Here is a 25,916-nt window from a genome sequence, read left to right as displayed (position 1 = left end):
AAGCAGCTTTGAAAGTCGATGTTTTTTTCCTTTCCTTTTCTAAAATGTGATTTTTTTTTTCGCAGGTGACACTGAGACAGCCTGTCAATAATCACTAGGGTCACGTCACGTCCATAGACCGGATAAAATCAAGTTCAATTATTTCTCAACAGCGCTATTTGAACATGAACAGTTGATGGCAGAATGGAAGGAGGCGGTTCTTCTGGGGAATGCACGCACCCAGGGCTATACCTAGAACCCATGTTTCACTTTTCTGAAAGGATTAAAGATTTATTTCATTTTAAATGTTTGCTTTGTCCCAACAGCCAGCCGCTGTGTCCGAGGATCAGGTCGTCGAGGCCCCTGCCTTCGACTGCCACCCAATCCACACTATGGTCATGAGCTTTGGGTAATGACCGAAAGAACAAGATCGCGGATACAAGCAGCCGAAATGAGTTTCCTTCGCAGGGTGGCTGGGCGCTCCCTTAGAGATAGGGTGAGAAGCACAGTCACTCGGGAGGAGCTCGGAGTAGAGCCGCTGCTGCTCCACATCGAGAGGAATCAGCTGAGGTGGCTCGGGCATCTTTTTCGGATGCCTCCTGGACGCCTCCCTGGGGAGGTGTTCCAGGCATGTCCCCCCGGGAAGAGGCCCCGGGGAAGACCCAGGACACGCTGGAGGGACTATGTCTCTCGGCTGGCCTGGGAACGCCTCGGTGTTCTTCCCAAGGAGCTGGCCGAGGTGTCTGGGGAAAGGGAAGTTTGGGCTTCCATGCTTAGACTGCTGCCTCCGCGACCCGGTCCCGGATAAGCGGAAGAAGACGAGACGAGATGTTTGCTTTGTTTGCCTAAAACAAACCACATCACGGTCTACAAAAACTCGCCGTCCAACCTGCGGAAGCATATTGAGGTACAGTATATAAACGTTTTATTCCAAGAGAAAGCTTGCAATGAAGTTGTCTGTGCTTTTAGCAATAACATTGCAAACGTAGCTATGCAGTCTGGTTAGCCAAATGACTTTCTATGGATTTTCCCGCCAAGTTGTTGTAGCCTTGTCCACGGCTAACGTTAACACATAGCTAGTTAACTGGGACACTGTTAGTTAGCATGTAAAAACAGAGTTACGCCAACATGAATAATGTTAACTTATCTGAAGTCCTTTCAGAAAATGTTTCAGCATAATCTTGCCAAATAAACAGAATGTAGAAATCTTTCTTTTCTAGTAGCGTTAGCTACGCAATATGATTTCAAGTTTGAAAAGAGTTTGCTAGCATGTCAGGTGGAGCTTCACTGACTAGCTAGCTTAACGTTAAACCACCGTGATGGCAGAGCATGCGTTCATTTTGTAAATCCAGTCGGTTGTTTCAGAGGCATGAGGTTTTGTAAGCGTTGTGGCAATAATCCAACAATGTGTTGACAGAAAATGTACTTTTAATACTTAAGTATTTTTTAAAAACAAGTATTTCAGTACTTTAACTTGAGTAAAAATTTGACTGTACAACTTTCACTTGTATCGGAGTAACATTTGACCAAAGGGGATCTGTACTTTGACTTTGTCCACCCTCTGATATTGTGAGTAGGGAAAAACAAAATGGCGGAGCATATTGCTGAACCAACCGAGGATGAAATAAAACTCTACTTGAACCCCCCCCCAAAAAAAGCAGAAAAATATGGAGTAAAATTATTTGATAGTAAGAATGTATCTTTTTTTTTTCATTTTTCAAGAATTATTATTATAGCATTTTTCACAAATTGCTCCTGTCATTACACCGGTTTGTTTACATTCTCATCTCATCTCATTATCTGTAGCCGCTTTATCCTTCTACAGGGTCGCAGGCAAGCTGGAGCCTATCCCAGCTGACTACGGGCGAAAGGCGGGGTACACCCTGGACAAGTCGCCAGGTCATCACAGGGCTGACACATATACACAGACAACCATTCACACTCACATTCACACCTACGCTCAATTTAGAGTCACCAGTTAACCTAACCTGCATGTCTTTGGACTGTGGGGGAAACCGGAGCACCCGGAGGAAACCCACGCGGACACGGGGAGAACATGCAAACTCCGCACAGAAAGGCCCTCGCCGGCCCCGGGGCTCGAACCCAGGACCTTCTTGCTGTGAGGCGACAGTGCTAACCACTACACCACCGTGCCACCCTGTTTACATTCTAAGCAGAAATTATTTTGTCTGACTTTTTGTATAAAGTTTTTATTTCTCAAATTTGCAAAAAATTTAAAATGCTCGGTTTCCCAAAATCCAGTGAATGTGAATAGAATAAAACAGTTATTCCACTCAATCTCATCGTCGTACGTGGCTTATAGCCAACTCAGTGCTGCACGCTTCGTCAACTATCCACTCATGTACGACTCGATTTCATGGAATAACTATTAGAGTTGATTAATTTTCCAGAAGAGCAGCTCTGACAGTTGTGCCAACTGTAAGGCAAACCACAAGCTTAAAAAATTAATGCACTTGTTCTAAAAGGCCACGTTATCATTCCTGTAGTAATAACATACACAGGCACTTACATGGTAGACACTATAATTGATACGAAGTTCTAGGATATAAGAAAATGTTTATGTAGCATTTTTTGGAATCAGTGTCAGTGCTTTGTAACAATCAGCGGTAAAGCTGTTCTTTTAAAAAGTGTGATGTGTTGAGCTTTAACAACTAAAACATGTAGTGCTGTTGGATGAGAAAAATAAAACACTTCAGGATCTGCTGTGATGGTAAATTAATCCACTTTGAGGTGGTAACACATCACACTGCCTCATTGTTGATTATTTTTCATAAACAGCATGCTCTGTAGGGCGGCACAGTGGTGTAGTGGTTAGCGCTGTCGCCTCACAGCAAGAAGGTCCGGGTTCGAGCCCGGTGGCCGGCGAGGGCCTTTCTGTGCGTAGTTTGCATGTTCTCCCCGTGTGGGTTTCCTCCGGGTGCTCCGGTTTCCCCCACAGTCCAAAGACATGCAGGTTAGGTTAACTGGTGACTCTAAATTGACCGTAGGTGTGAATGTGAGTGTGAATGGTTGTCTGTGTCTATGTGTCAGCCCTGTGATGACCTGGCGACTTGTCCAGGGTGTACCCCGCCTTTCGCCCGTAGTCAGCTGGGATAGGCTCCAGCTTGCCTGCGACCCTGTAGAACAGGATAAAGCGGCTAGAGATAATGAGATGAGATGAGAATGCTCTGTTGCGTTTAATTCCTTAAGTATACGGTCTTTCATAGGAAACCTACCCCAGTCACTAACAGCCCGTGCTGTGGGAAAATATCCAAAAAGATCTTACTAAATCTTGAATACTACTGTCTGATCAGAGAGCAATCCAAGGGACTGAAATAACGTCTCTTGGGCAGTAACACCGTTGGTAAAAATTAGGTCAAACAGGTCAAATAATATTCCCTAGTGCTCTGCCGTATTAAGGCAGGTCCAGCCTCATAGTAGGTCTCTTGTTAGTGCCGGTCTCTTTCCTCTTGCGTAAGAGCAGCCATCCTTGATACGATCTAGCAACCCTGTTCTTCGTCTCCCAGGAGGCCTCTTTACTACCATACAGCCTTCCATGACTTTGAGCAGCAGGTCCCCATGCCGAAGTGTATCCAAACCAGGCTCTTTGCCTCTTCTTGTGTGTATAATTGCATGGTGCAATTATAATCACTCTCAGACATTAGTAATCAGTGGCCCAAAAACAACAAGCAGGCTTGAAGGAAGTACACAGGAGCCCTTCCTTTCGTTCAACACCCTGGACACACCTGTGTCTAGTGCAAAGACTAGTGTAAACCACATAACCTCCCTCTACTGTAGTCTTCCTGGCTAATTATAGCTCCTAAGGGCTCTTTGGTTAAAGTCCAGCATCTCTTTGGTTACATTCAGGGAGGAACCACACAGGATGGCAGGAACATGGCTGAGCTGCTGTCCTGACTATTACATGCAGTGCATTGTCTTATGTTCCTTGTCTCAGGGGATTCGCACTCATTGCCTCCATTGCCATTCATCCACATAACACACTCCTATAAACTTCCATTTGACTAAAATGAACCCATGATCACAAAAATATTTACACCTTTAAATCAGCCTGTTAAGAAAACTTCATTTTAAAGGTCCCATGGCATGAAATTTTCACTTTCTGAGGTTTTTTAACGTTAAAATGAGTTCCTCTGACCTTCTTAAGTCACCCCAGTGGCTAGAAATTTCATAATGTGTAAACCAAACTATGCCCAACATTTGAGAATGGCGCGTCAAAACGGTGCGTTGATAAACTCTTCCCTTTACTACGTCAGCAAGGGAGATGATCCCCACGCCCCCCCCTCTGGATTCCCACCCACTGTATGGATTGCCCCGCCCAGTTGGAGTGAGGAGACCATAGAGGGAGGACACAACATGGCATCACCTAAGCGAGCGAAACATGGAAGTTGCGCTGTACATGGATGTGACAACACAGAAAGGAGTCTGTTTTTACTGCCGATGGGAGAGCCCCTGAAGACGCAGTGGCTTAATTTTATTTACTCCAATAATACGCCGTCGAGTCTACCTAAGACGGTGCATGTTTGTCGGAAGCATTTTCCTGAGGAATGTTTCCACAACTTGGGACAGTACAGGGCAGGTTTTGCACATCAACTGTCACTGAAGCCTGGGTCCGTACCAAGCATCCCTGCCGCATCAGCCACAAACACCGAACAAGTAAGTGTATAACTGGTCGTTTTGCCGTGTTTTAAAATCGGTGTGTTAGCCTAGCAATGGCTACATTAGCTGTGCAGCTAACCGCTTCCTGCAGTTAGCCAGGTACTCTGCGCTACAAAACTAAAGAGCATGCAGCATGCTCTGTTAAACTGAGTTTAGTCTGGAAATTGACTGTAACTTATGAGCTTATGTTTGACTATTGCTCCGCAATGCATGTCTTCTGTTGGATAAGCGATATGTTGCTGTAGTTGCTGCTTCTATCCTCTTTGGTTATGGAGTGCGTGTTCAAGCCTAGGGTATTATACGTTCGTAAACTACCACTCTGAACACTCTCACTCTCTGTGTCACGTTGAGTTTACGAAAGGAGTCTGAGGGAGAACGGGGTTTTGTCTTAGCAGCGTGGCTACAGGCGCTGATAGCAGCGAGTACGTGTGCGCGCAGCTTGGTCAAGCCCCTCCCCCCATGGCCCACCCTCTACCCTTCCCCGCCTCCTGCTTCTCATTAGCAAAACGACGCACTGGGAAAAGCGCTGAAATGGGGCTTTCTCCCAGGAGGCTATATTTACGTGCCGAGGGTTCATTTCGAGAAAGGCTGCGGATATAACATCCGGAAACCTCCACGAGCCCGTTTAAAGCATCAACAAACCACCATGCCATAGGACCTTTAAGCTTTTACATCTTAAGATTTAAGAGCAGTACTGCCCTCTTGTGGTAATGAAAGAACCAAAGATGTAGGAAAAAAAAAAAGATGAAGCCAGACAAAGTTGAAAAGTTTACTGTAGTGCTGCAGTACGTAATAAGCATTGACATTCAGTGAGCTATTGGTATTTTTTTCTCCACTTAGAACAGTTTTACAGACTGCTGTAAAATGTAAAAAAAGAAAGACAAAGAAAAAAACCCCCAGAAAACAAGCATATAGCCATCTGTCTCTTCACTCCTGCATTCATGGAGCCTTATGATGACTCGAGGCGTGCGTTTTTGAACAAGCGTGCTAAACTTGCATCAGCTACAATGGAAAATTTGTGTGCTCAAAGTCAAATCACAACAGGGCTCTACAGTTTATCTGGTATATGAACAACACAGGCAGACGAGAGAACAGCTGGCGATTTATATCCCTGGCTCGCCGTTCCACACATTTAGTGGAAGAACAATGACCATATTGCTCCCGGAAAACCTGAATGAGTGTGATGCATTTTTTTTTTTTTTTTACAAAATAGCATGATTATTAAAAAAAAGGAAGAATCTAATAAATACATTCTCGATTTCATTTAAAATGGCATTGTGTTCCAAACATATATATATACACACACGCGCACACTTGCTCACAGAACCCTCATCATATTCCTTACTCAAGACTTCATTGAAATTCAAGGCCAACAACGTAATAAGCCACCAATGTACCAGTACCAACCCAAATGCTACGTCAGCCTTATGGATCTGTTTTCTGGCCTTTGGCTGATTATTCATTCTAGTTTTATTGGGATGTGTAGCATTTATTCATCTATACAATTTATCATTTGGCAACAGTGCATTTTTAAGCATAGGGTACAGAAATCATGTAAACAATTTAACAACTAAGGAATACTGTTTTGGTAAAATCATCATTTTAAGTGGAGTCAAATTATTTGATTAGACATGAACGCAAAAAGCATGTAGGACCGCACTGATGGATGATGTTCTCTAAAACAGACAACTCTTTCTATTTGGCTTCAGCATTAAGGCCCAACATCTTAAATGGAGTGGGGAAACAAACTGATTTGCACACATGCCGCTCGCAATCATTCATACCTTCATACGCCACAGCTGCCCATGGAGCCTGGATGTGTCCAACACGCAACAATGAAATTGAAAAATGGTATAAAATAAAGATACACATCCATCAGCAAGAGCGGCACTGCAAAGGTACACTTTTCCCCTCGGTCTTTCATTGGTTAAAGAGAGTCTCGCGCTCTGCATTTCTGAAGTGCTGAGTGCCAGGAGCTACAGTCAATGGGACCCTCAAGAGCTGTGTAGTGTTGGGAGTTTATTACTGCGTTTATTGCTAGGCAACAGTTGTGATGTGATGGTCTTGGAGCAACTGGACAAATGGTCTCTCAGCTGAAGACGTAGGTGACGAGGAGCTGGAAGAGCAGCAGGACACCCAGAACGAGGTAGTGACGGATGCTCAGATGCACACTCTGCTCTGCCTGTCGCATCAGCTGACGACTTAACACACTCAGATTTCTGAACACGCCACAGACAGAGAGAGGAATCATTAGTCTAGGTCAAGCAGAAAAACACATTTTATTTTACTGCCTGAATGCATGAAAAGTTGATCAGGTTAGATTTTCCCTGCAGTTTTAAAAAGGTGGCCAGTGTTTGTTTTAAGCAGGGCTTTGAACCAGAATTTTTTTCCTATTGGTTCGTTCCGAACAGAAGCGGAATTTTAACGTTTCCAGTTTTGGGTTCCACCATTAAATAAACGTTCCCGAACCGGTTAGAACAAAAAAATTTCGTTCCCGGAACGGTTAATTACGTTCCCTGTCAGCTGTTTAACAAATGGCTATAAAATTATGTCTCTGTCTCATCCAGCTTAAGCCAAATGTAGGCTAATTCTATTACAACCTTCATTAAATAAGACAAGAAATAATTCAAAATTATTTTAAATGTTGGCGATTTGGATTCTCAGTATGTCTTCCCATCTACACAAACAGAAAAAGTGCCAAAAATGAAAGATAATTCGTTTAGTGTGTTAACAAAGGCTAGTCAGGCCCTATGCATTGATAGGCTAACAGAGGTTAACGTCATTTAATGTTCGCGAGCCTCTCATTAACGTGGACAAATATATTGATATCGTGTTTGAAATTGACGTTTTCGAATAACGATAGACTGCAATATTTACCTCTTATTTAAGATGTGGAGACGTGATAGTAGTCCACCCTCCCGCTCTCTCCATTCAGTCAGCGAACGTCACACAGGAAGTGAACCCCAGCGGGTCATAGAAACTTGCGCAGGAGAAGAATGACTTTTTTATTTGTAGGCTACGGAAACTTTGAGGAACGAAATAAAAACCGGTATTAACCGGTTACCATTATTTTTAATAAGCGTTTCTGTTCCGGAACATAAAAAATAATAAAGTTTCTGGTTTCGTTTCTGTTCCATGTGAAGTAGAAAAAGTTCCCGGTTTTCATTTTCGTTCCTTGAACCGGTTCAAAGCCCTGGTTTTAAAACATCTACTGTAATATTACAAATGGATTATTTTCTGATAAAAAACACATTATAGTAATAATAATGGAAATTTTAAAATTTGCCATAAACTGCACCTTTAAGAATGCTTTTTAAAGCAATATATTTGTTTAACAGTTATCCTTCAGTTACCATACACTAGATGCTTTACCAAGCTGTACCTGTGATACTCACCTCTGAATGTCCTGCTGTGATTTCTGTATGGATAATATAGAGGCCTCTATTTGTGCAAGTTCCTTCATTTCCTTCTTGCATCTGGCACACTGGCTGCCAAAACCTAAAGACACAACACAATGAAGCGCTAACAGATTCATATACTACTACTACTAAATTAAAATGCCTTTATAATTGACATACACTGCCTGAACCAAAAAAAACTAGGGCTGTCGAAGTTAACGCGATCTCAATTTATAGCGATTTTAAAAAAAATAGTGCCGTTAACGCAAATTCTAATTTGGCCCTGCGAATCACTCGTAGTTCCTGTTGAGGCTTGTCGCGCGCTGCTTCAATAAGAGTACGTGTGAGTGATGGAGAAAGGTCTGTTAAACGGGAAGTTTCATTTCAAAAGTAGAGTGTGATTGAGCATAGACATATAAACATAGACGCCGCCTTCTGCGTAGAATCATAAGTCATCCTCGCCGCCATATTGGATGTGGCAAAGTGGAGATTCTTCAACCGTCTCTGGTATAGCGTCTAGACAGTAGCCGAGAATAAAGATGCCTCATTCATGTGCTGCGTTTAACTGTACCAACAGGTTTACCGTCCAAACAAGATCACATGGGATCACAGGTGAGACTGGAAAAATACTTTTCATTGTATTTGGTCATTATAACGTAATTTTACAAACAGATTTTTCTGACTTTGTGGCTAATATGAAGTCTCGCGCATAATAGCTGCTCGGTGAAACCTGTCTCCAAACAACGAAGTATTTCCTTCGTAACTACGCTGATAACACTGCTTTTGTCAAACATTGGAGCTTTGTATTCATTCTGAAGGTTTATTGTTATTAATATTGAATAAAAAGTAACTGGGATACATCATTGTTAATTATCATTCAAATTTTAGGTAAATTATTTTAATTTGCATCTTATACGGATTTTATAAGGGAAATACGGATTTTGGAGGTTGGTTATACAGGTTTGATTGACCAGAGGTTGACATGTTTATAACCATCACATTAAAAAGTTGTGTTGTTTTGATGCCTGTTTGTTTCCCAAATATATACGTGTGTGTTTTAATGGGTGAATAAAAGGCATCGAGTTAAATATTATTGTAGAAAGGGGCTTTATGAAGTTCAGTCCATTTACTTGCATTGGTTTACGGGGGAGATTTGCCACATCCAATATGGTGGACACTCTGACGTATCGCAGCAACGGGCCACCAGCTCAATGCGGCGTCTATGTTTATATGTCTATGGTGATTGAGTTGGTTTTGGTATGGACTAATACTTTTGCAAAGTGAGATTTCAGTATGCTGTAGCACTGTGATATGACACTAAATGTCTTTATTGAAGTCCAACTGCAATTTATTTTTGTTTGCACAGCACTGTGAAGTCCTATAGGCTGTGACTGAATACAACTCCGGCACAATTGGAGTTTTATTTCATTTTTATTTTCTTTTGTCACACGTCTGAACTGAGACACAGTAGTATGTGACTACATGTTTTATATTTGAGACTACAGCTCCCTAATCCATCACAAAATCCAATTTTGTGTTTTGTATGTTCAGTACTGCCTAGGACAGACCTGGGCATTTTACGGCCCGTGGGCCGCATCCGGCCCTTTGGTTCATTCTGACCGGCCCACGTAAGGTTAATTAGAAATTACAAAATAAACATATTTTCTAATTTTACCTCACGCATGGACTGAATGTGCATTGCTTTTATTTTGAAGTTGTGTTCAACAAAAACGCAATGCGCGCGACATGAAATCCCATGAAACCTAATCCCGCAATAACTACTTCCGTAATTTGCCCAGACCAACCACAAACTTGTACGTCATCCTTCAAACGGTCCAGCCAATCACATAGCGTGACGTCACCAGCAGGCGCCCGAGCCGATCTATAGATCTGATACCTACACCGAATCGACGTTGTTGCGAGCAGGTCACAAGAAGACTTTAGCCCCCAAAATGTCTGCAAAAAGAAGAAAGGTAGATGCCGAACGCAGGGCTTTCAACAAAACATGGACTGCTAAATATTTATTTACTGAAGTCAGAGATAAAGCCGTGTGTTTAGTTTGCGGAGAGCAGATCCGAAAAACACCAAATGAGGAGATTAGACTACAAATGTGGGCATCATTATTATAATATGATGTATCTTGCTTGATATTTGGAGTAGAAAGACAATATTGTGATGTCTTTATTGTGTTTTGGGGTGAATGTGACTGGGGAAAAAAAAAAAAAAAAGGTACAAACGTTCACATTTTGTTAACCATTGTTTTGGGAAATTTGATTGAATAAATGACATTTTTTGTAAGGCAACCTCGTTTTTTCCATACTCTTACCAGTCTTAGCAGCTTGTAAAAACAATGTTATTTACTGCTTTATATAAAGAAATACAATTAATATTATGCAGAATTTAGTTCAGCCTTTTGGTCCGGCCCTCCACTAAATTTTCTGTTTCTCATGTGGCCCCATGGAAAAAATAATTGCCCACCCCGGCCTAGTATGTGAGTGAATAAACTCCCTTACCATTTTCTCTTGTCCCAGCAGTTTTTAGCAAGTACTTTTAGCATAAAATGTGTTCACCATTTTAATTGTAACATTTTACTTTAAAAGCCTTATTCATTTACATAGATTTTAAAAAATGCGATTAATCGCAATTAACTATATGAAATTCTGGGATTAATCACGATTAATTTTTTTAATCGTTTGACAGCCCTAAAAAAAAAAAAAAAAAAAAAAAAAAAAAAAACATTATTTGGATTTAAATAAGCAAATACTTAAGAGCCTCTGATTGGATAATTACCGCAGCATTTCAGCTGGCAAAATTTTTTTTTTTTACCCTAACTGATGCAGTAACTAGCTTCTCATTTCTTAAACAACTATGTCAGAATACATATCCTGTGGTCATGGAAAAGATGTTACCATGTTTCAGAAGGGTCAACTTATTGGTCTATATCAAGCAAAGAAAGTAAGAGCATTTCCACATGCACAACGTGATGAGAATTCACAGGATTGATACTAAACAGCTGCGTGTCCATAAGAAAACACTTCAATTTGCTAGGGAGCAAAGACTGGACTCTGGAGCAATGGAAAAAGGTCATGTGGTTTGACAAGTCCAGATTTACCCTATTCCTGAACGATGGGCATATCAGGGTAAGAAGTGAAGAGCGAGAAGTGATGAACCCATCATGCATAGTGGCCTCTGTATAAGCCTCTGGAGGCAGTGGTATGGATCTGGGGCTGCTTCAGTTGCACAGGTCGAGGCTCAGCAACGTTATGGAGCAATAAAATGAAGTCAGCTGATGACCTGAATGTACTGAATGACCAGGTTATCACTTACAGTTGTGGTCAGACGTTTACATACAGACATGAACGTCATCGTGGATATGAATGTCATGGCAGTATTTGGGCTTTCAGTAATTCCTTTGAACTGTTCTCTTTCTGTGGCAGAATGATTGTACAGCAGACATCTTTAATTTAAAAAAAAGAAGGGGGGAAAAAGCCCCACTAGAATTTGGTGCACAAGTTTTAATTTTCTTTGGGTTTTCTGAAATCAACAAAGGGTAAAAAAAAAATTACATAGGATCACTTAGATTATTAATTCAGAGGTGCGGAAACTTCCAAAATGTCTCTTATGTTGCCAAGGCTGAGGTCTCTTAACTTCCTGTTAGAGATCATGATTGACTACAGCTGGTAGCTTCTCTGTGCCTTCATAAAAAGGGTTTGTTTACAGCACTCATTGGATTGACCAACACACAGTAAAATGGGAAAGTCCAAGGAGCTCAGTGCAGATCGCAGATATACACAACAACTCTGGAATGTCTCTTGGAGCCATTTCTAAACAACTGCAAATTCCAAGATCAGTTCAAACAATTGTATGCAAGTTATTGTGAGGTGTAGTCACTTTGCCAAGCCACTTTGCTTCAAGAAAACCCAAACTGTCACCCTCAGCTGAAAGGAATTTGGTTTGGATGGTCAGGAACAACCTGGGAACCACCATGGCACGGCCCTGCTATGAACTGGAAGCTGATGGATCACTGTCTACAGTTCAGATCACCATGGACTAAGAGGCTGCGATCCAAGAAATAACCCCCTGCTCCAAAATGGACACCTTCAAGCTTAACTAAAGTTTGAAGCTGACCACACGGACAAAGAAAAAGCCTTCTGGAGGATAGCTGTATGGTCACATGAGACAAAGATTGAGTTGTTTGGCCACAGTGACCACCATGTACAGAGGGACACTGTACCAGCTGGTGGTGGTGGTAGGATCATCATGCTCTGGGGCTGTTTTGCTGCCAGTGGAACTGGTTCATTGCACAAAGTGGATGGAATAATGAAGGAAGACTACCTCAGAATTCTTCAGCATAAACCATCAGAAACTTGAACACGACTTGGGAGTTACAACAGGACAATGAACCCAAACACGCATTAGAGCTGGTTGTGGAGGATAAAGCAGGCTAACATTAAGCTTAAAACAAGTCCTGACTTCAACCCTATTGAAAATATATGGACCGTGCTTATAAGTTGAGTCCATGCCAAGAAAAGGGGGGGGGGGAGGGAACCCCACAAATTTTATTGAACTTACCAATTCTACCATGAAGAGTCATGAAATATCCAACCAGAATTCTGCCAGAAGCTTGTTCATGGTAAACAAAAATGTTTGGTCAAGGTGAATCTTGTGAAGAGACATTTTACCCAAATATTAGGTGTGCTTTATGTACATTTTTGACCCTGTATGTACAGTATTATTTTGACCCTGTGTTGATTTCAGAAAACCCAAAGAAAATTAAAACTTGTGCACCAAATTCTAGTGCTCATTTTTTTTTAATTAAAGATGTATGCTGTATAATCTGCCACAGAAAAAGAACAGTTCAAAGAAATTACTGAAAGCCCAAATATTGCCATGACATTCATATCCAAGATGGCATTCATGTCACTGTATGTAAACTTCTGACAACAACTGTAAATGGATTTTTTTCTTCCCTGATAGCATGGGCATAAAATTGGAACTCATTGTGAAAAGAGTGGTTCAGGGAGCATGAGGAATCATTTTCATGCATGAACTGGCCACCACAGAGTCCGGACCTTAACCCCACTAAAAGTCTTTGGGATGTGCTGGAGAAGACTTTACAGAGTGGTCTTTACAGAGACCAAGATCTCAGCAAAAAAACAAATTCAACTGTGGATGGAAAAAAACGTTGACATTGCATCAGGTTGTTGAAACAATGGCATGGTGAATGTTCGCTGCAATCAAAGCTGAAGGCGGTCCAACGCAAATAAGTGTACGGAGCTTTTTTTGGCCATGTATCATCATGTGCTGGACTTGCCTTCATTGTCTGAGGATTCGTGTGTCGGCTCGGGTGTACTGCTGCTGCTTTCTGTGTTCTGACTACAGCTGGATGGCTGACTGCTCGACTTCCTGTGCTTTCCATGAACCTGGGCCTACACATGCACAAAAACACACACTCAAAGGGATGCAAGAAGACAAGCGCAAAGTAGAAGAATGAGTTTTTGAGCAAGTTCTCAAAATGCATAAAGCTCATCTGACCTTCTGCTGGCTACTCCAGTTTTGGCTGTAGGTGAAGCCGTTGTGCTGACGCTGGGGCTTTTCTTTGGTCTGGATGATGCCATCTTTCTCAAACTGAACCAAACAGCAGTCAGAATCCCACGGCTTAGTGCTGGGAGGAAGAACAGGGACACAGAGCGTGATACAAAATATGTACACGTTCTACTTCTTATTAGTCAATGATCATAAAATCCAGAGTTTTATTTTCTTGGTTTTCAAAAGCAGTGGCCTTGTGTGCTGAATAGACTGGTGGGTTCATACTCGATGTGCTTGTAGTTCCAGTCATTGGTGATTGGGTTCAGGCTGAAAAGGTGTGGGTTCCAGGAACGGTCTCCTCTCTGCCGTGCCTCCTGCCTCTGCGCTTCCTCCAGAACAAATTTCTCCTGCGTAGCTTTATTCTGGTCCTTGGCATTAATGGCACTGGTCACGTGCTGCCATAACCTAAAACAAAGGCAGACTCACTGGGACATGTGCATCATTCATTTACATAAGTTTTTAAATAAAGTGTACTTGTACACAGTTTTAATGGGTTGTATTTTTACTTTTTTAAAGTACATTTGTAAAGTCAAAATGTACTTCCATGCCATTATTTATGCTACACTGTTGTGGCTGAATAATATTATTATTAATCATCTACTGGGCATAAAGTGCACTAGGCACATGCTAACACTTACGTTATACCTTATTGGAGTGAGTACATGTAGGGAAGGAAGCAGTTTTGGAATTTCGCCTGTTACTATGTGTAAATAATAATAAATAAAACTACGATTTTGCCTCATTTCCTTTGCTTAAGAAAACAAAACTTCTGTGGTTTAGGAATGTGATCGTGTTGTGCAAGGGGTAATGCATGTGGTAGACTAAAGTTATGCACTAATTTAAAGGAACAGTCCACCGTATTTCCATAATGAAATATGCTCTTACCTGAATTGAGACGAGCTGCTCCGTACCTCTCCGAGCTTTGCGCGACCTCCCAGTCAGTCAGACGCAGTCCGACGTGCGGTCACTCCTGTTAGCAATGTAGCTAGGCTCAGCATGGCCAACGGTATTTTTTGGGGCTGTAGTTAGATGCGACCAAACTCTTCCGCGTTTTTCCTGTTTACATAGGTTTATATGACCAGTGATATGAAACAAGTTCAGTTACACAAATTGAAATGTAGCGATTTTCTATGCTATGGAAAGTCCGCACTATAATGACAGGCGTACTAACACCTTCTGTGCGCTTCGGCAGCGCATTGATATCTGAGCTCCGTATCAATGCGCTGCCGAAGCGCGCAGAAGGTGTTAGTACGCCTGTCATTATAGTGCGCACTTTCCATAGCATAGAAAATCGCTACATTTCAATTTGTGTAACTGAACTTGTTTCATATCACTGGTCATATAAACCTATGTAAACAGGAAAAACGCGGAAGAGTTTGGTCGCATCTAACTACAGCCCCAAGAAATACCGTTGGCCATACTGAGCCTAGCTACATTGCTAACAGGAGTGACCGCGCGTCGGACTGCGTCTGACTAACTGGGAGGTCGCGCAAAGCTCGGAGAGGTACGGAGCAGCTCGTCTCAATTCAGGTAAGAGCATATTTCATTATGGAAGTATGGTGGACTGTTCCTTTAATGTTTCAATGTGTATGAAGGGGTGCGTGTGCGCGTGGTGTTTGTTTATTTACTTGCACACAAAAAAAGTTGTACATGAGCCGATAGCTGACAAGGCGTGTAACGCTGAGTTGGCTACAAGCCATGTACGATGAGATTGAGTGGAATAACAGTTTTACAGGGATGGCAACAGGAAAATTTTATTTCAACTGAAACTCCGAATGGGGGGTTCAGGGGGCCGGAGCCCCCCTGAAGCTTTAGCCTTTTTAGCCTCTTCTACCTATTTTCTAGCCATTTTACATGTATATTGTGTGAAAAATACATGATAAAAATAAGTAAGTATCTAAAAGTTATTCACCAGTACAACGCAAGGGGGCGCGAAGTCGCTAGGAGTAGTTGGTGGGTGTGGTTAGTGGAGTGTTTATCCTCCGGTTACTTATAATGACTAGAACTTTTTTTTTTTTATAATGACTAGAACTAGAGTCGTATAGATGTCCGTACTTCCTCAATCAACCGCTCTTCATGCTGCTCCATCTTCGCTCGTGTTTTTAAAAATGCCGGTCGTGAAAACAAACCAAACCGGGAAAGTAGGGAAGCGGAAGTGCGTGTACAGCGGATGTAGAGTGGACCAATCACAGCCCTCTTGTTCATTGTTACACTCGATATAGAAGCTTCCGTTGTTCGCGAGACATGTGGTTTCGATACGATTTGACACTAATCTCGGTAGCAGCAATAAAAGTTAGGTACCTAACCCCCCCCTAGAACTTTTCTCTACGGATTTAGATGTTCCACAAAAATGATATTGAAATTCAAAACGGCGGATTTCCGCCGTTCGGCGGAAAATTGCCATCCCTGGTTTTATTATATCCACATTCACTGGATTTTGAGACAGAGCATTTTTATTTTTTGCAAATTCGATAAATAAACAGTGAACTGACTAACAATTTGTGAAAAATGCAATAATGATTGAAAAAAGAAAAAAAAAAAACATACATTCTTACCATCAAATACTTTTGTACCATATTTTGTTGCTTTTTTTGTATTTTTTTTTGGGGGGGGCGCTTTCGAGTAGAGTTTTTATTTCATCCTTGGTTGGTTCAGCAACACATGCTGCCATTTTGTTTTTCTCTACTCACAGTATATGAGCTGATATCCTAGTAGTAGAGTAGCCAATCGGAGCATGCGATTGCTCGTATCCAGTGAATGTGGATAGAATTAAAAAACAAAACAAAAACCAAAAAAAAAAAAACCACACCACACCTTTAATGGATATGAATGCACATTAATTTTATAGCACTATTTCATGACTATTCCATATTCAACCCTAACATTAGCAAATGTCACCTACTGAGAAAGCAGAGAATTCTGTGTCAAATTATTGACATCTAATGAGGTGAAGACTACCTTCTATATGATGTGTATTAAAATATTCTGATATCAAAATCACCACTGACTCTTAAGCATAAATCTGATCCTGTGTATATCAGACAATGCTTAACTAAAGATTTCACTTGATGCTTTATAATAATAATAATAATAATAATAATAATAATAAATAATAACAACTGTATTTGAATGGCTATTTGGACTTTTAAATAGGTTTTACACGAGTAAAATTTAAACTATTTTTATCAATATTAATAAATACATGTTCCTCACGTTTACAATAGCAAGAATGGGACTGTGAACTGGAGAGAAATATTTAAACTCTACAGTAGTGCCAGTACTAGTACACTTAAATACAACATGTGATGTTATTCCCATAAGCACAAGTGTACCTCTCTGACTCAAAGGGTCCCTGCTGATCAAACTGAACCACCTGCCTCTTCAGCCGCTGACTACGGATGTCAGGTGTGGGGTTCCACAGCACCTCCTGGTGGCCAGTCTTCTTCTCAATGAGAAGCACCTCACCATCCTGCCAAGAGACACGTATTACACACTTCAGGCATCAGGAGAAGATTGCTTACTCCAACTGAAACCGCTTTAAGAAGAAGTTTTAAAGGTCCCATGGCATGGTGGTTTGGTTGATGCTTTAAACGGGCTCGTGGAGGTTTCCGGATGTTATATCCGCAGCCTTTCTCGAAATGAACCCTCGGCACGTAGATTTAGGCCCAATCCCAATTCTAATTTCTACCCCTACCCCTCCCCCTTCCCCTTGGCCCTTCCCCTTGAAACTGAGCTACAAGGGATAGGGCTTGAAATTCAACCCTTACGTATTGGGATAGCCCTTCAACGATCGCATACGTCATCGCGTACCTCCGTCAGCGTTTACGTTAGCAAAACGCGACCAAATGCGTCATTGGCTGCGACCAGCCGCTACAGTCAGAGCCAGAGGCAGAACCAGAAACCTCTGCTGGCAGGGTGTGATTTGTTAACTAACACCACTGAATGGGATATCTTTGGCGCTTCGTGCACCACATCCGACAGAATGAGGTGTCAGAACACTCATGTAAACAATAAAAGCGAGAATAACAGAACAAAACGTACGCAGTAAAGCAACCGAAAACAATACTCACTCCCAAAGCTTTTTAGCAGCAGCTTGGATTTCAGAAATCGCTGCTCATTCTCAGCTCGAAAGCGAATCAAGCGGCGTGTTTCCTCTGGATAACAACTTAAAACACGTAAATAATGGAGAAAATACATTTATGACAATCTTTCGCCGCGGGAACCGCCATCTTTCTGAAATCCGCATGGCATTGTGGGAAATCACTCAAACCCCTTCGTTCGGAGTCAGCTCCAGGAAAATCTCCGTTTGGAGGGGTACGGAAGCCCTCCCCCTACCCCTCCGCGTTAACTGGGATACCCCTACCCCTTCACGTGAACGCGCAAAATGGAGGGGAAGGGCCAAGGGGTTGGTCCAAGGGGTGAAATGGGATTCGGCCATAGCCTCCTGGGAGAAAGCCCCATTTCAGCGCTTTTCCCAGTGCGTCGTTTTGCTAATGAGAAGCAGGAGGCGGGGAAGGGTAGAGGGTGGGGGCGGGTCTTATCATTAATATTCATGACATGTAAACGTGTTATCTCTGATTGGCTAACAGCACTGTGACGCTACCTCCAGTAGGTCAGAACAAGCGGATGCGGGTGTCTTACTATGGCAAGAGAGAAGGAACAAACCGCGAAGGGAAAAATACCGCGCGCTGACGTCATTAAGGTGCGATGCGAGGAAATAAAATAAATTCAACAAATGTTTGGGTTTTTACTGAACAAACAAACAAATAAAATGAACGAGTGACTTAAAAAAAAAAAGAATGTGGGTGTCTTTGTAAAAACTGTTTTGATTGGCTATTATAACAGAGCATGCTGCATGCTTTTTGGTTTTGTAGCGCAGAGTACCTGGCTAACTGCAGGGAGCGGTTAGCTGCACAGCTAATGTAGCCATTGCAAGGCTAACGTGGCACCGATTTTAAAACACGGCAAAACATAAGCTCATAAGTTACAGTCAATTTCCAGACTAAACTCAGTTTAACAGAGCATGCTGCATGCTTTTTGGTTTTGTAGCGCAGAGTACCTGGCTAACTGCAGGAAGCGGTTAGCTGCACAGCTAATGTAGCCATTGCAAGGCTAACGTGGCACCGATTTTAAAACACGGCAAAACGACTTAACAGTTATACACTTACTTGTTCGCTGTTTGTGGCTGATGCGGCAGGGATGCTTGGTACGGACCCAGGCTTCAGTGACAGTTGATGTGCAAAACCTGCCCTGTACTGTCCCAAGTTGTGGAAACATTCATCAGGAAAATGCTTCCGACAAACATGCACCGTCTTAGGTAGACTCGACGGCGTATTATTGGAGTAAATAAAATTAAGCCACTGTGTCTTCAGGGGCTCTCCCATCGGCAGTAAAAACAGACTCCTTTCTGTGTTGTCACATCCATGTACAGCGCAACTTCCATGTTTGGTGGCAACTTTTGAGCTGGGCGGGCAATCCATACAGTGGGTGGGAATCCGGGGGGGGCGTGGGGATCATCTCCCTTGCTGACGTAGGCAAGGGAAGAGTTTATCAACGCGCCGTTTTGACGCGCCATTCTCAAATGCTGGGCATAGTTTGGTTTACACATTATGAAATTTCTAGCCACTGGGGTGACTTAAGAAGGTCAGAGGAACTCATTTTAACGTTAAAAAACCTCAGAAAGTGAAAATTTCATGCCATGGGACCTTTAAACATGGTATGACTTGATGAAGAACTGCACTATCATTGTAGCCAAGGATGAACATTCCCATTCACTGTGTGTGAAAGTGTCTCTGGAGTTCATATTCATACCCAGTGTCCTTCCACTGTGGCCAAAACATCCTCTCCCATACGGATCTTTCCAGAAACCTGGTTAACATTATACGAGCTGCCAAGGAAAGGCTGACGAGAAAAGGCGAGAGAGAGTGATCAATCCAGAGCTCAACCTGCAGAAACTAGGAAATCTTATGAAGACAAGAAAGGAGGAGTATTTGGTACCTTCAATTTGAATTCAAGTTCAGAAGTATACTTTGTTTTTTCACACTCAATTGTGATCTTTCCTCCAAGCTCCAGTGTCATTGTGCCATACAAAATGCCTAAAAGAAGCAGTCAAATTTGTAGAACAGTCTAACCTTAAGAAACACATGCTATCTTGAGAGGAATTTATACAGTTAATAACATCCGTACCTTTACAGTGAGCATATGGCATTGTAATGATATATTCCTCATCACGAGTTAGAAACAATAGCCTGGCCTTCCCATCCAGTATTGCGGACAGAGAGTTCCCTGGAAAGAGAAACAAAATTACCAATTATTATTATGCAGCTTTTTTGTTTATGCTGTTATTTCACAGACACAATGGCCATGTTGTAGTAATTCAGAAATCTATACCATAGAATTTGGACTTGGCCAGGATGCTACCACTGATGATAAAGCCATCCTTCTTATTGCTCACGTAGAAAGCCGAGATAGGAGGATGATGAGATACCTGTATATGGACGAAGTGTTGCATATTAAAAGATCGGTGCTCCTGAAAGCTGAAACAAAAAGTGATTCATAGGAGAGTATATTTTCACTGCTGTGGGTGGTGAAGGTGAATTCTTACCTGCTCGGCTATGTAAAAGGTACAGCTGTCAGTCTGAGGGTGCAGCCAACAGCAGCGGAATGTTTCCCCGAGAATGGGGTTGTATGGCTTTTTCAGACCCTGGAGAAAACATTTCAGAATAATATTAGAAACTGATGCAATCATTTCCATCATGCAGATCAATATATAGTCATTGCTGTAACACCACTACTATAATTAGTACACAGACACACATGCAGGGTCTGACATACGGTGTTGCTTGAAAGTTTGTGAACCCTTTAAAATTCTTTATTTCTGCATAAATATGACCTAAAACAATCAGATTTTCACACAAGTCCTAAAAGTAGATAAAGAGAACCCAGTTAAACAAATGAGACAAAAATATTAAATTTTTGGTCATTTATTTATTGAGGAAAATGATCCAATATTGCATATCTGAGTGGCAAAAGTATGTGAACCTTTGCTTTCAGTATCTGGTGTGACCCCCTTGTGCAGCAATAACTGTAACTAAACGTTTCCGGTAACTGTTGATCAGTCCTGCACACCGGTTTGGAGGAATTTTAGCCCATTCCTCCGTACAGAACAGCTTCAACTCTGGGATGCTGGTGGGTTTCCTCACATGAACTGCTCGCTTCAGGTCCTTCCACAACGTTTCGATTGGATTAAGGTCAGGACTTTGACTTGGCCATTCCAAAACATTAACTTTATTCTTCTTTAACCATTCTTTGGTAGAACAACTTGTGTGCTTAGGGTCGTTGGCTTGCTGCATGACCCACCTTCTCTTGAGATTCAGTTCATGGACAGATGTCCTGACATTTTCCTTTAGAATTCACTGGTATAATTCAGAATTCATTGTTCCAACAATGATGGCAAGCCGTCCTGGCCCAGGTGCAGCAAAACAGGCCCAAACCATGATACCACCACCACCATGTTTCACAGATGGGATAAGGTCCTTATGCTGGAATGCAGTGTTTTCCTTTCTCCAAACATAACACTTCTCATTTAAACCAAGAAGTTCTATTTTGGTCTCATCAGTCCACAAAACAGTTTTCCAGTAGCCTTCTGGCTTGTCCACGTGATCTTTAGCAAACTGCAGACGAGCAGCAATGTTCTTTTTGGAGAGCAGTGGCCTTCTCCTTGCAACCCTGCCATGCAATCTGTGGTTGGCTGAAGAGAGCAACTGGACTTGCTTGAAGATTCTTGAAAATGTTTCGCCCCTCATCCTAAAGGCTTCCTCAGTTCTGTCTGACTAATAGGGAGTATCCAGCATTTATCCTCTCATGGATCATCATAGAATCCGAATCAGAATGCTGATGGCTGCATTGTAGGTGGCTGATAGATGATCGTGAGTATGCTGGACTGGTGCGGGAGTATGAGAGGACTTCCAGAAAACTGGCAGACATCTTAGCCAGAGAGGATCGTTCATTTTTGTCAACCTGGAACGACCATCCATCAGCCACCTACAATGCAGCCATCAGCATTCTGATTCGGATTCTATGATGATCCATGAGAGGATAAATACTGGATACTCCCTATTGAGGTTTTTCACCCACGTGACCAAGTCATGTGATGCATCGTTAGGCTGCCATTTTGGACATCACGGCTCGAATCAGTTTGAATGTGAGGAAGGCAACAAACGAAAAACATAAAAGAAAAAGGAGCGAGATGCAGAAAACACCTTCACTATCCAGCGACGTAGGGCATTTACAGGGCGAGCAGAGGGAGAGGTATTTGCAAAAATTGAGGCTAGCAGGCTTAGAGAACGACGTTTACCTGCTTCCACCAGGATTGTTCACTGACGTACGGAAGTACACGAAGCCCTCGTCTTTACCTGACTTCGGCCCACATGATCTGTATACCTATGTCGTTAAAAACCCATCGCCATACACAGGTATTGATCTGAAAGCGTATAAGAGTTTGGATGCCTACAAATATTTTGTGTCAGGCTGGGTAACATGCCTACATCAGCGGGTCGTCCCTGGAGCCGGTGGTCGCCATTTTATTACAGCTAAGGTTTGTTCACATTTTCATTTACTTTCGGTCCTCAGGATAAACAAAATGTTATTAAATGTCATTGAAATAACTTCTTAGTCTGTTGAGACATGGCCCGTTATAAATTTGCTGTTACCAGCCAATGACCAAGAACTGTATTATTAGGGTCGGTGTCTGTGTTGTAGCAGTGCACTAGCAGCTAGCTGTTAGCACTAGCTAATGTCAACAACATAGTAGCTGGTATGTTACTGTAGCAATGTTAACGTTCAGTCATTTGGATGACTGTTAAAACCTTTCAGTCTCAAGTTTTTCCTTTACTGTATTTACTAGTTTACTGTAATTATGATCCGGCAGCTATTTACACCGGATCCAGTGTAAATAGCTGCCGGAGCGCGCTCCAACTTGCTCCCCCTCAAATTAAGCAGCGCACTCCGGGAGCAAGCCGGAGCGCGCTGCTTAATTTGAGGGGGAGCAAGCCGGAGCGCGCTCTGGAACCTCGGCCGGAGCACTCCGGGAGCAAGCTGGAGCGCGCTGCTTAATTTGAGGGGGAGCAAGCCGGAGCGCGCTCCGGCAGCTATTTACACTGGATCCGGTGTAAATAGCTGCCGGATGAAGCTATGTTTGTAAACCAGCCTGATGAGCATCAACAATGCTTTTTCTGAGGTCCTCAGAAATCCCCTTTGTTCGTGCCATGATACACTTCTACAAACATGTGTTGTGAAGATCAGACTTTGATAGATCCCTGTTCTTTAAATAAAACAGGGTGCCCACTCACACCTGATTGTCATCCCATTGATTGGAAACACCTGACTAATTTCACCTTCAAATTAACTGCTAATCCTAGAGGTTCACATACTTTTGCCACTCTCAGATATGGAATATTGGATCATTTTCCTCAATAAATAAATGACCAAGTATAATATTTTTGTCTCATTGTTTAACTGGGTTCTCTTTATCTACTTTTAGGACTTGTGTGAAAATCTGATGACGTTTTAGGTCATATTTATGCAGAAATATAGAAAATTCTAAAGGGTTCACAAACTTTCAAGCACCACTCTAAGGAAGGTTCAAAAGGTCACAAACGTGACCAACAAGCAGGGACTGAAGCGAGAACAGCTGAATATTCTCAGGAAGTAGGTCCAAAAGTGAAGATTCTTACCTTAGGTTTTTTGTAAAAGCCTGACAAGTACCAGCGCAAGACTTGCTTGATCCTGCAGTACGGGCTTTCCTCTGTGACTGCCCTAAAAGCAAGAAAAAAAAAACAAATCTACGAATATCAGGCCAGTTTTGTGAGCATAGCAAATCATGATTGTGATAATTTTATCCATGGCCCTGGTCCTAATTAAATACTGAACCTATAGTGAGGTGTTTTTTTTTTAAACCATATTTAGCAGCAAGAGGACAGAAGTTACAGACAGAGAACTAATGACTCACTGGGACAGCAGGTTGGCATGGTAGTAATAGTCAGACAATTTGTCGAGGAAGGAGCGGGCCTCTAGGATAAAAGTAGGCAAGACTACTTTGGACAGGTCCATGCCAGGCCTCAGCTGCTTCAACAACGTCCAGATTAACCCTTTATTCTCATCAGACACCGTCTCCACCTGAGATGCTTCACCAGCCTACAGGAACAGCATATCATTTACTACTCCGGCTTCATCTTACCCAGGAACTGTGGCACTCTAATGTCAGGTAAGGACCCAACATGCCACTGGTGTTACTCACACACAAGGTGTTGTACTGTGACTAGGGCTGGGCGATATGGCTGAAATCTGTATCACAATATAAGTGTTTCATATTGGTCGATATCGATAATTATTGAAACATTTTATGACCTATTTAAAATAAGGACCAGGAGGGAACAATACTAAATTCAAACATTTATTTTAAACTTAAACTTCCTCTGACAGCCAATAAGCAAGGAATGTCAACACGCATGTTCAATGTTACGATCACAACAAAAACTGAGCAATTATCAATAATAAAGTGCTTAAAAAACTCAAGTGTTATAAAAACATGAGCAAAGTGTTAAATGTAAACATAGCAAAACCTGCTATGTGAGAAGGACCGTCATATTTTTCATTTTTTACTGCAAGTTTAGTGCAAAAAAAGTTCACCCTCTGGTGAATAACATTTAAAAACATGCAGTGCTTTATAAACATAAAAGAAATTGAGTGAAACTGAGGTAGACTTAGACTATTCTTAAACTATTCAAGTATATTTTCATTGAAGGTTTAATAAAATAAAAATAGGTGTTTTGTAAACATAGAAGAAATTAAAGTAAAACTGAGGTAGACTTAAGACCTTACATCTGTAACATCTGACCTTACTGACTTTATCCACAATTTCCTCGCACGTTCCGGCACTCATCTTCCTTTTCTTGGCCACGCTGTTTCTGGAAAAAAAAATAAACACGACCACGAGACAACGAGATGGCGCAACCAAACGCGATACTGTTACATGATTGGCTATCAGCGTGTCACTCCCTATGCGTTGCTAGGCACCAGAGGACGAGTGCCTTTGCTCATGCAACCAAGCTTGCTTCACAACAACAGTTGATTGAAAGCGGACCTAAACCAGAGAGGGCTCTGGCTAATGCTTGTTTCTTGAAAAAAAACAAAAAACATTCTATCGAAACCTTCTATCGAACGCATTTTCTATTGATATCAAGTATGTGTCTATCGCGATACGTATCGTTATCATTTTATCGCCCAGCCCTAACTGTGACAACTATAAATTACAGCGTATGTATTTAAACCATGAGTCCTCACCTCTCCCATTTCCTCATGGCCTTGTTCAACATACACTGTTGCTTGGAGACAGGGCAAAAGGTCATCTGATTGGTCCATATCGCTCTCCTCAGTTAATCTACCACCGTTTTCATTGGCTGCGTTATCAGAGTCCTCATGGGCCTCTCTTTCAGACTCGTTCTCCATCTGGCTGTTTTCAAGCATGGAGTCATTCAATCTAAAAGAAAACGAAAACTTATTCAGCCACCATTATAAATCGAAATTATTTAGTCAAACATAACATTTTTGATCCCTTACCAGATGCTGCAATTTATAAAAAAAAAAACCTACATTATGATTTTGTCATTAGTAGAACGGTGCATCATCACCTGCTTATTGCAATTACATACACACAAAATTACAAGCATTTCAATCAGCACCGGCAATGCAGTCATGTACATAAATGAACCAGTGAACGAGTAATAGTAATACCACAGCTCAGTACAAACCTACATTGCCTGTAGACCCAAGAGACATGCAGCTACGTAGATAAAAATGTCATTTGTCTATGTTTTGACAGTTGTCCTATTTGCTTGAATTAATTGCTATCCAGCAAGGCCCACTACTGTTACAACATCATCCTGGTCAGTCCAGTTTCCTAAGAAATGATCATTCTTCATCTTCATGAGCAAGGTCAAGGTCACCAAGACCAGTGATGTCACAAGACCGACATGATGTCTGGCGTCCCCCAGTGGACACACAAAGATGGACGCAACCATGATACGGACGCCACCAAAAGAGATGAACATGACACTTCTGACTACTTCTTGACCACAATACAGGAATGTGTTAAGAAATCTGCCTAGAAAACATGAGAACCGACTCACAGACTACATGCCACAAATCCATCCATTAAAAATAAAAAGTCACAGCAGCCTTTTGTTGCGTTAACATTTGCTCAGACAGTGAGAG

General features: G+C 41.9%; 1 protein-coding gene across 6 annotated transcripts in view; it reads right to left on the bottom strand.

The window, feature by feature from the left end:
* Positions 1-5,411: 5,411 nt before the first annotated feature.
* Positions 5,412-25,916, bottom strand: part of osbpl5 (oxysterol binding protein-like 5) — a 107,594-nt gene continuing 87,089 nt past the window's right edge. For all 6 annotated transcript variants that reach the window (XM_060915069.1, XM_060915066.1, XM_060915064.1 and 3 more), the window contains 14 exons: positions 24,987-25,182; positions 23,653-23,837; positions 23,378-23,459; positions 20,248-20,346; positions 20,034-20,130; positions 19,830-19,928; positions 19,641-19,738; positions 19,455-19,544; positions 16,976-17,112; positions 13,869-14,048; positions 13,590-13,719; positions 13,369-13,483; positions 8,052-8,154; positions 5,412-6,875 (listed from right to left, as the gene is read on the bottom strand). In XM_060915069.1, the coding sequence (XP_060771052.1) occupies positions 6,746-6,875; positions 8,052-8,154; positions 13,369-13,483; positions 13,590-13,719; positions 13,869-14,048; positions 16,976-17,112; positions 19,455-19,544; positions 19,641-19,738; positions 19,830-19,928; positions 20,034-20,130; positions 20,248-20,346; positions 23,378-23,459; positions 23,653-23,837; positions 24,987-25,182 (1,741 nt within the window). In that variant the 3' untranslated portion in view covers positions 5,412-6,745. The remainder of the gene's footprint in view (positions 6,876-8,051; positions 8,155-13,368; positions 13,484-13,589; positions 13,720-13,868; positions 14,049-16,975; positions 17,113-19,454; positions 19,545-19,640; positions 19,739-19,829; positions 19,929-20,033; positions 20,131-20,247; positions 20,347-23,377; positions 23,460-23,652; positions 23,838-24,986; positions 25,183-25,916) is intronic.

This window comes from Neoarius graeffei, chromosome 2, assembly GCF_027579695.1.
Source record: "Neoarius graeffei isolate fNeoGra1 chromosome 2, fNeoGra1.pri, whole genome shotgun sequence".
NCBI lineage: Eukaryota > Metazoa > Chordata > Actinopteri > Siluriformes > Ariidae > Neoarius > Neoarius graeffei.
This window is presented reverse-complemented; position numbering and strand designations above follow the sequence as displayed.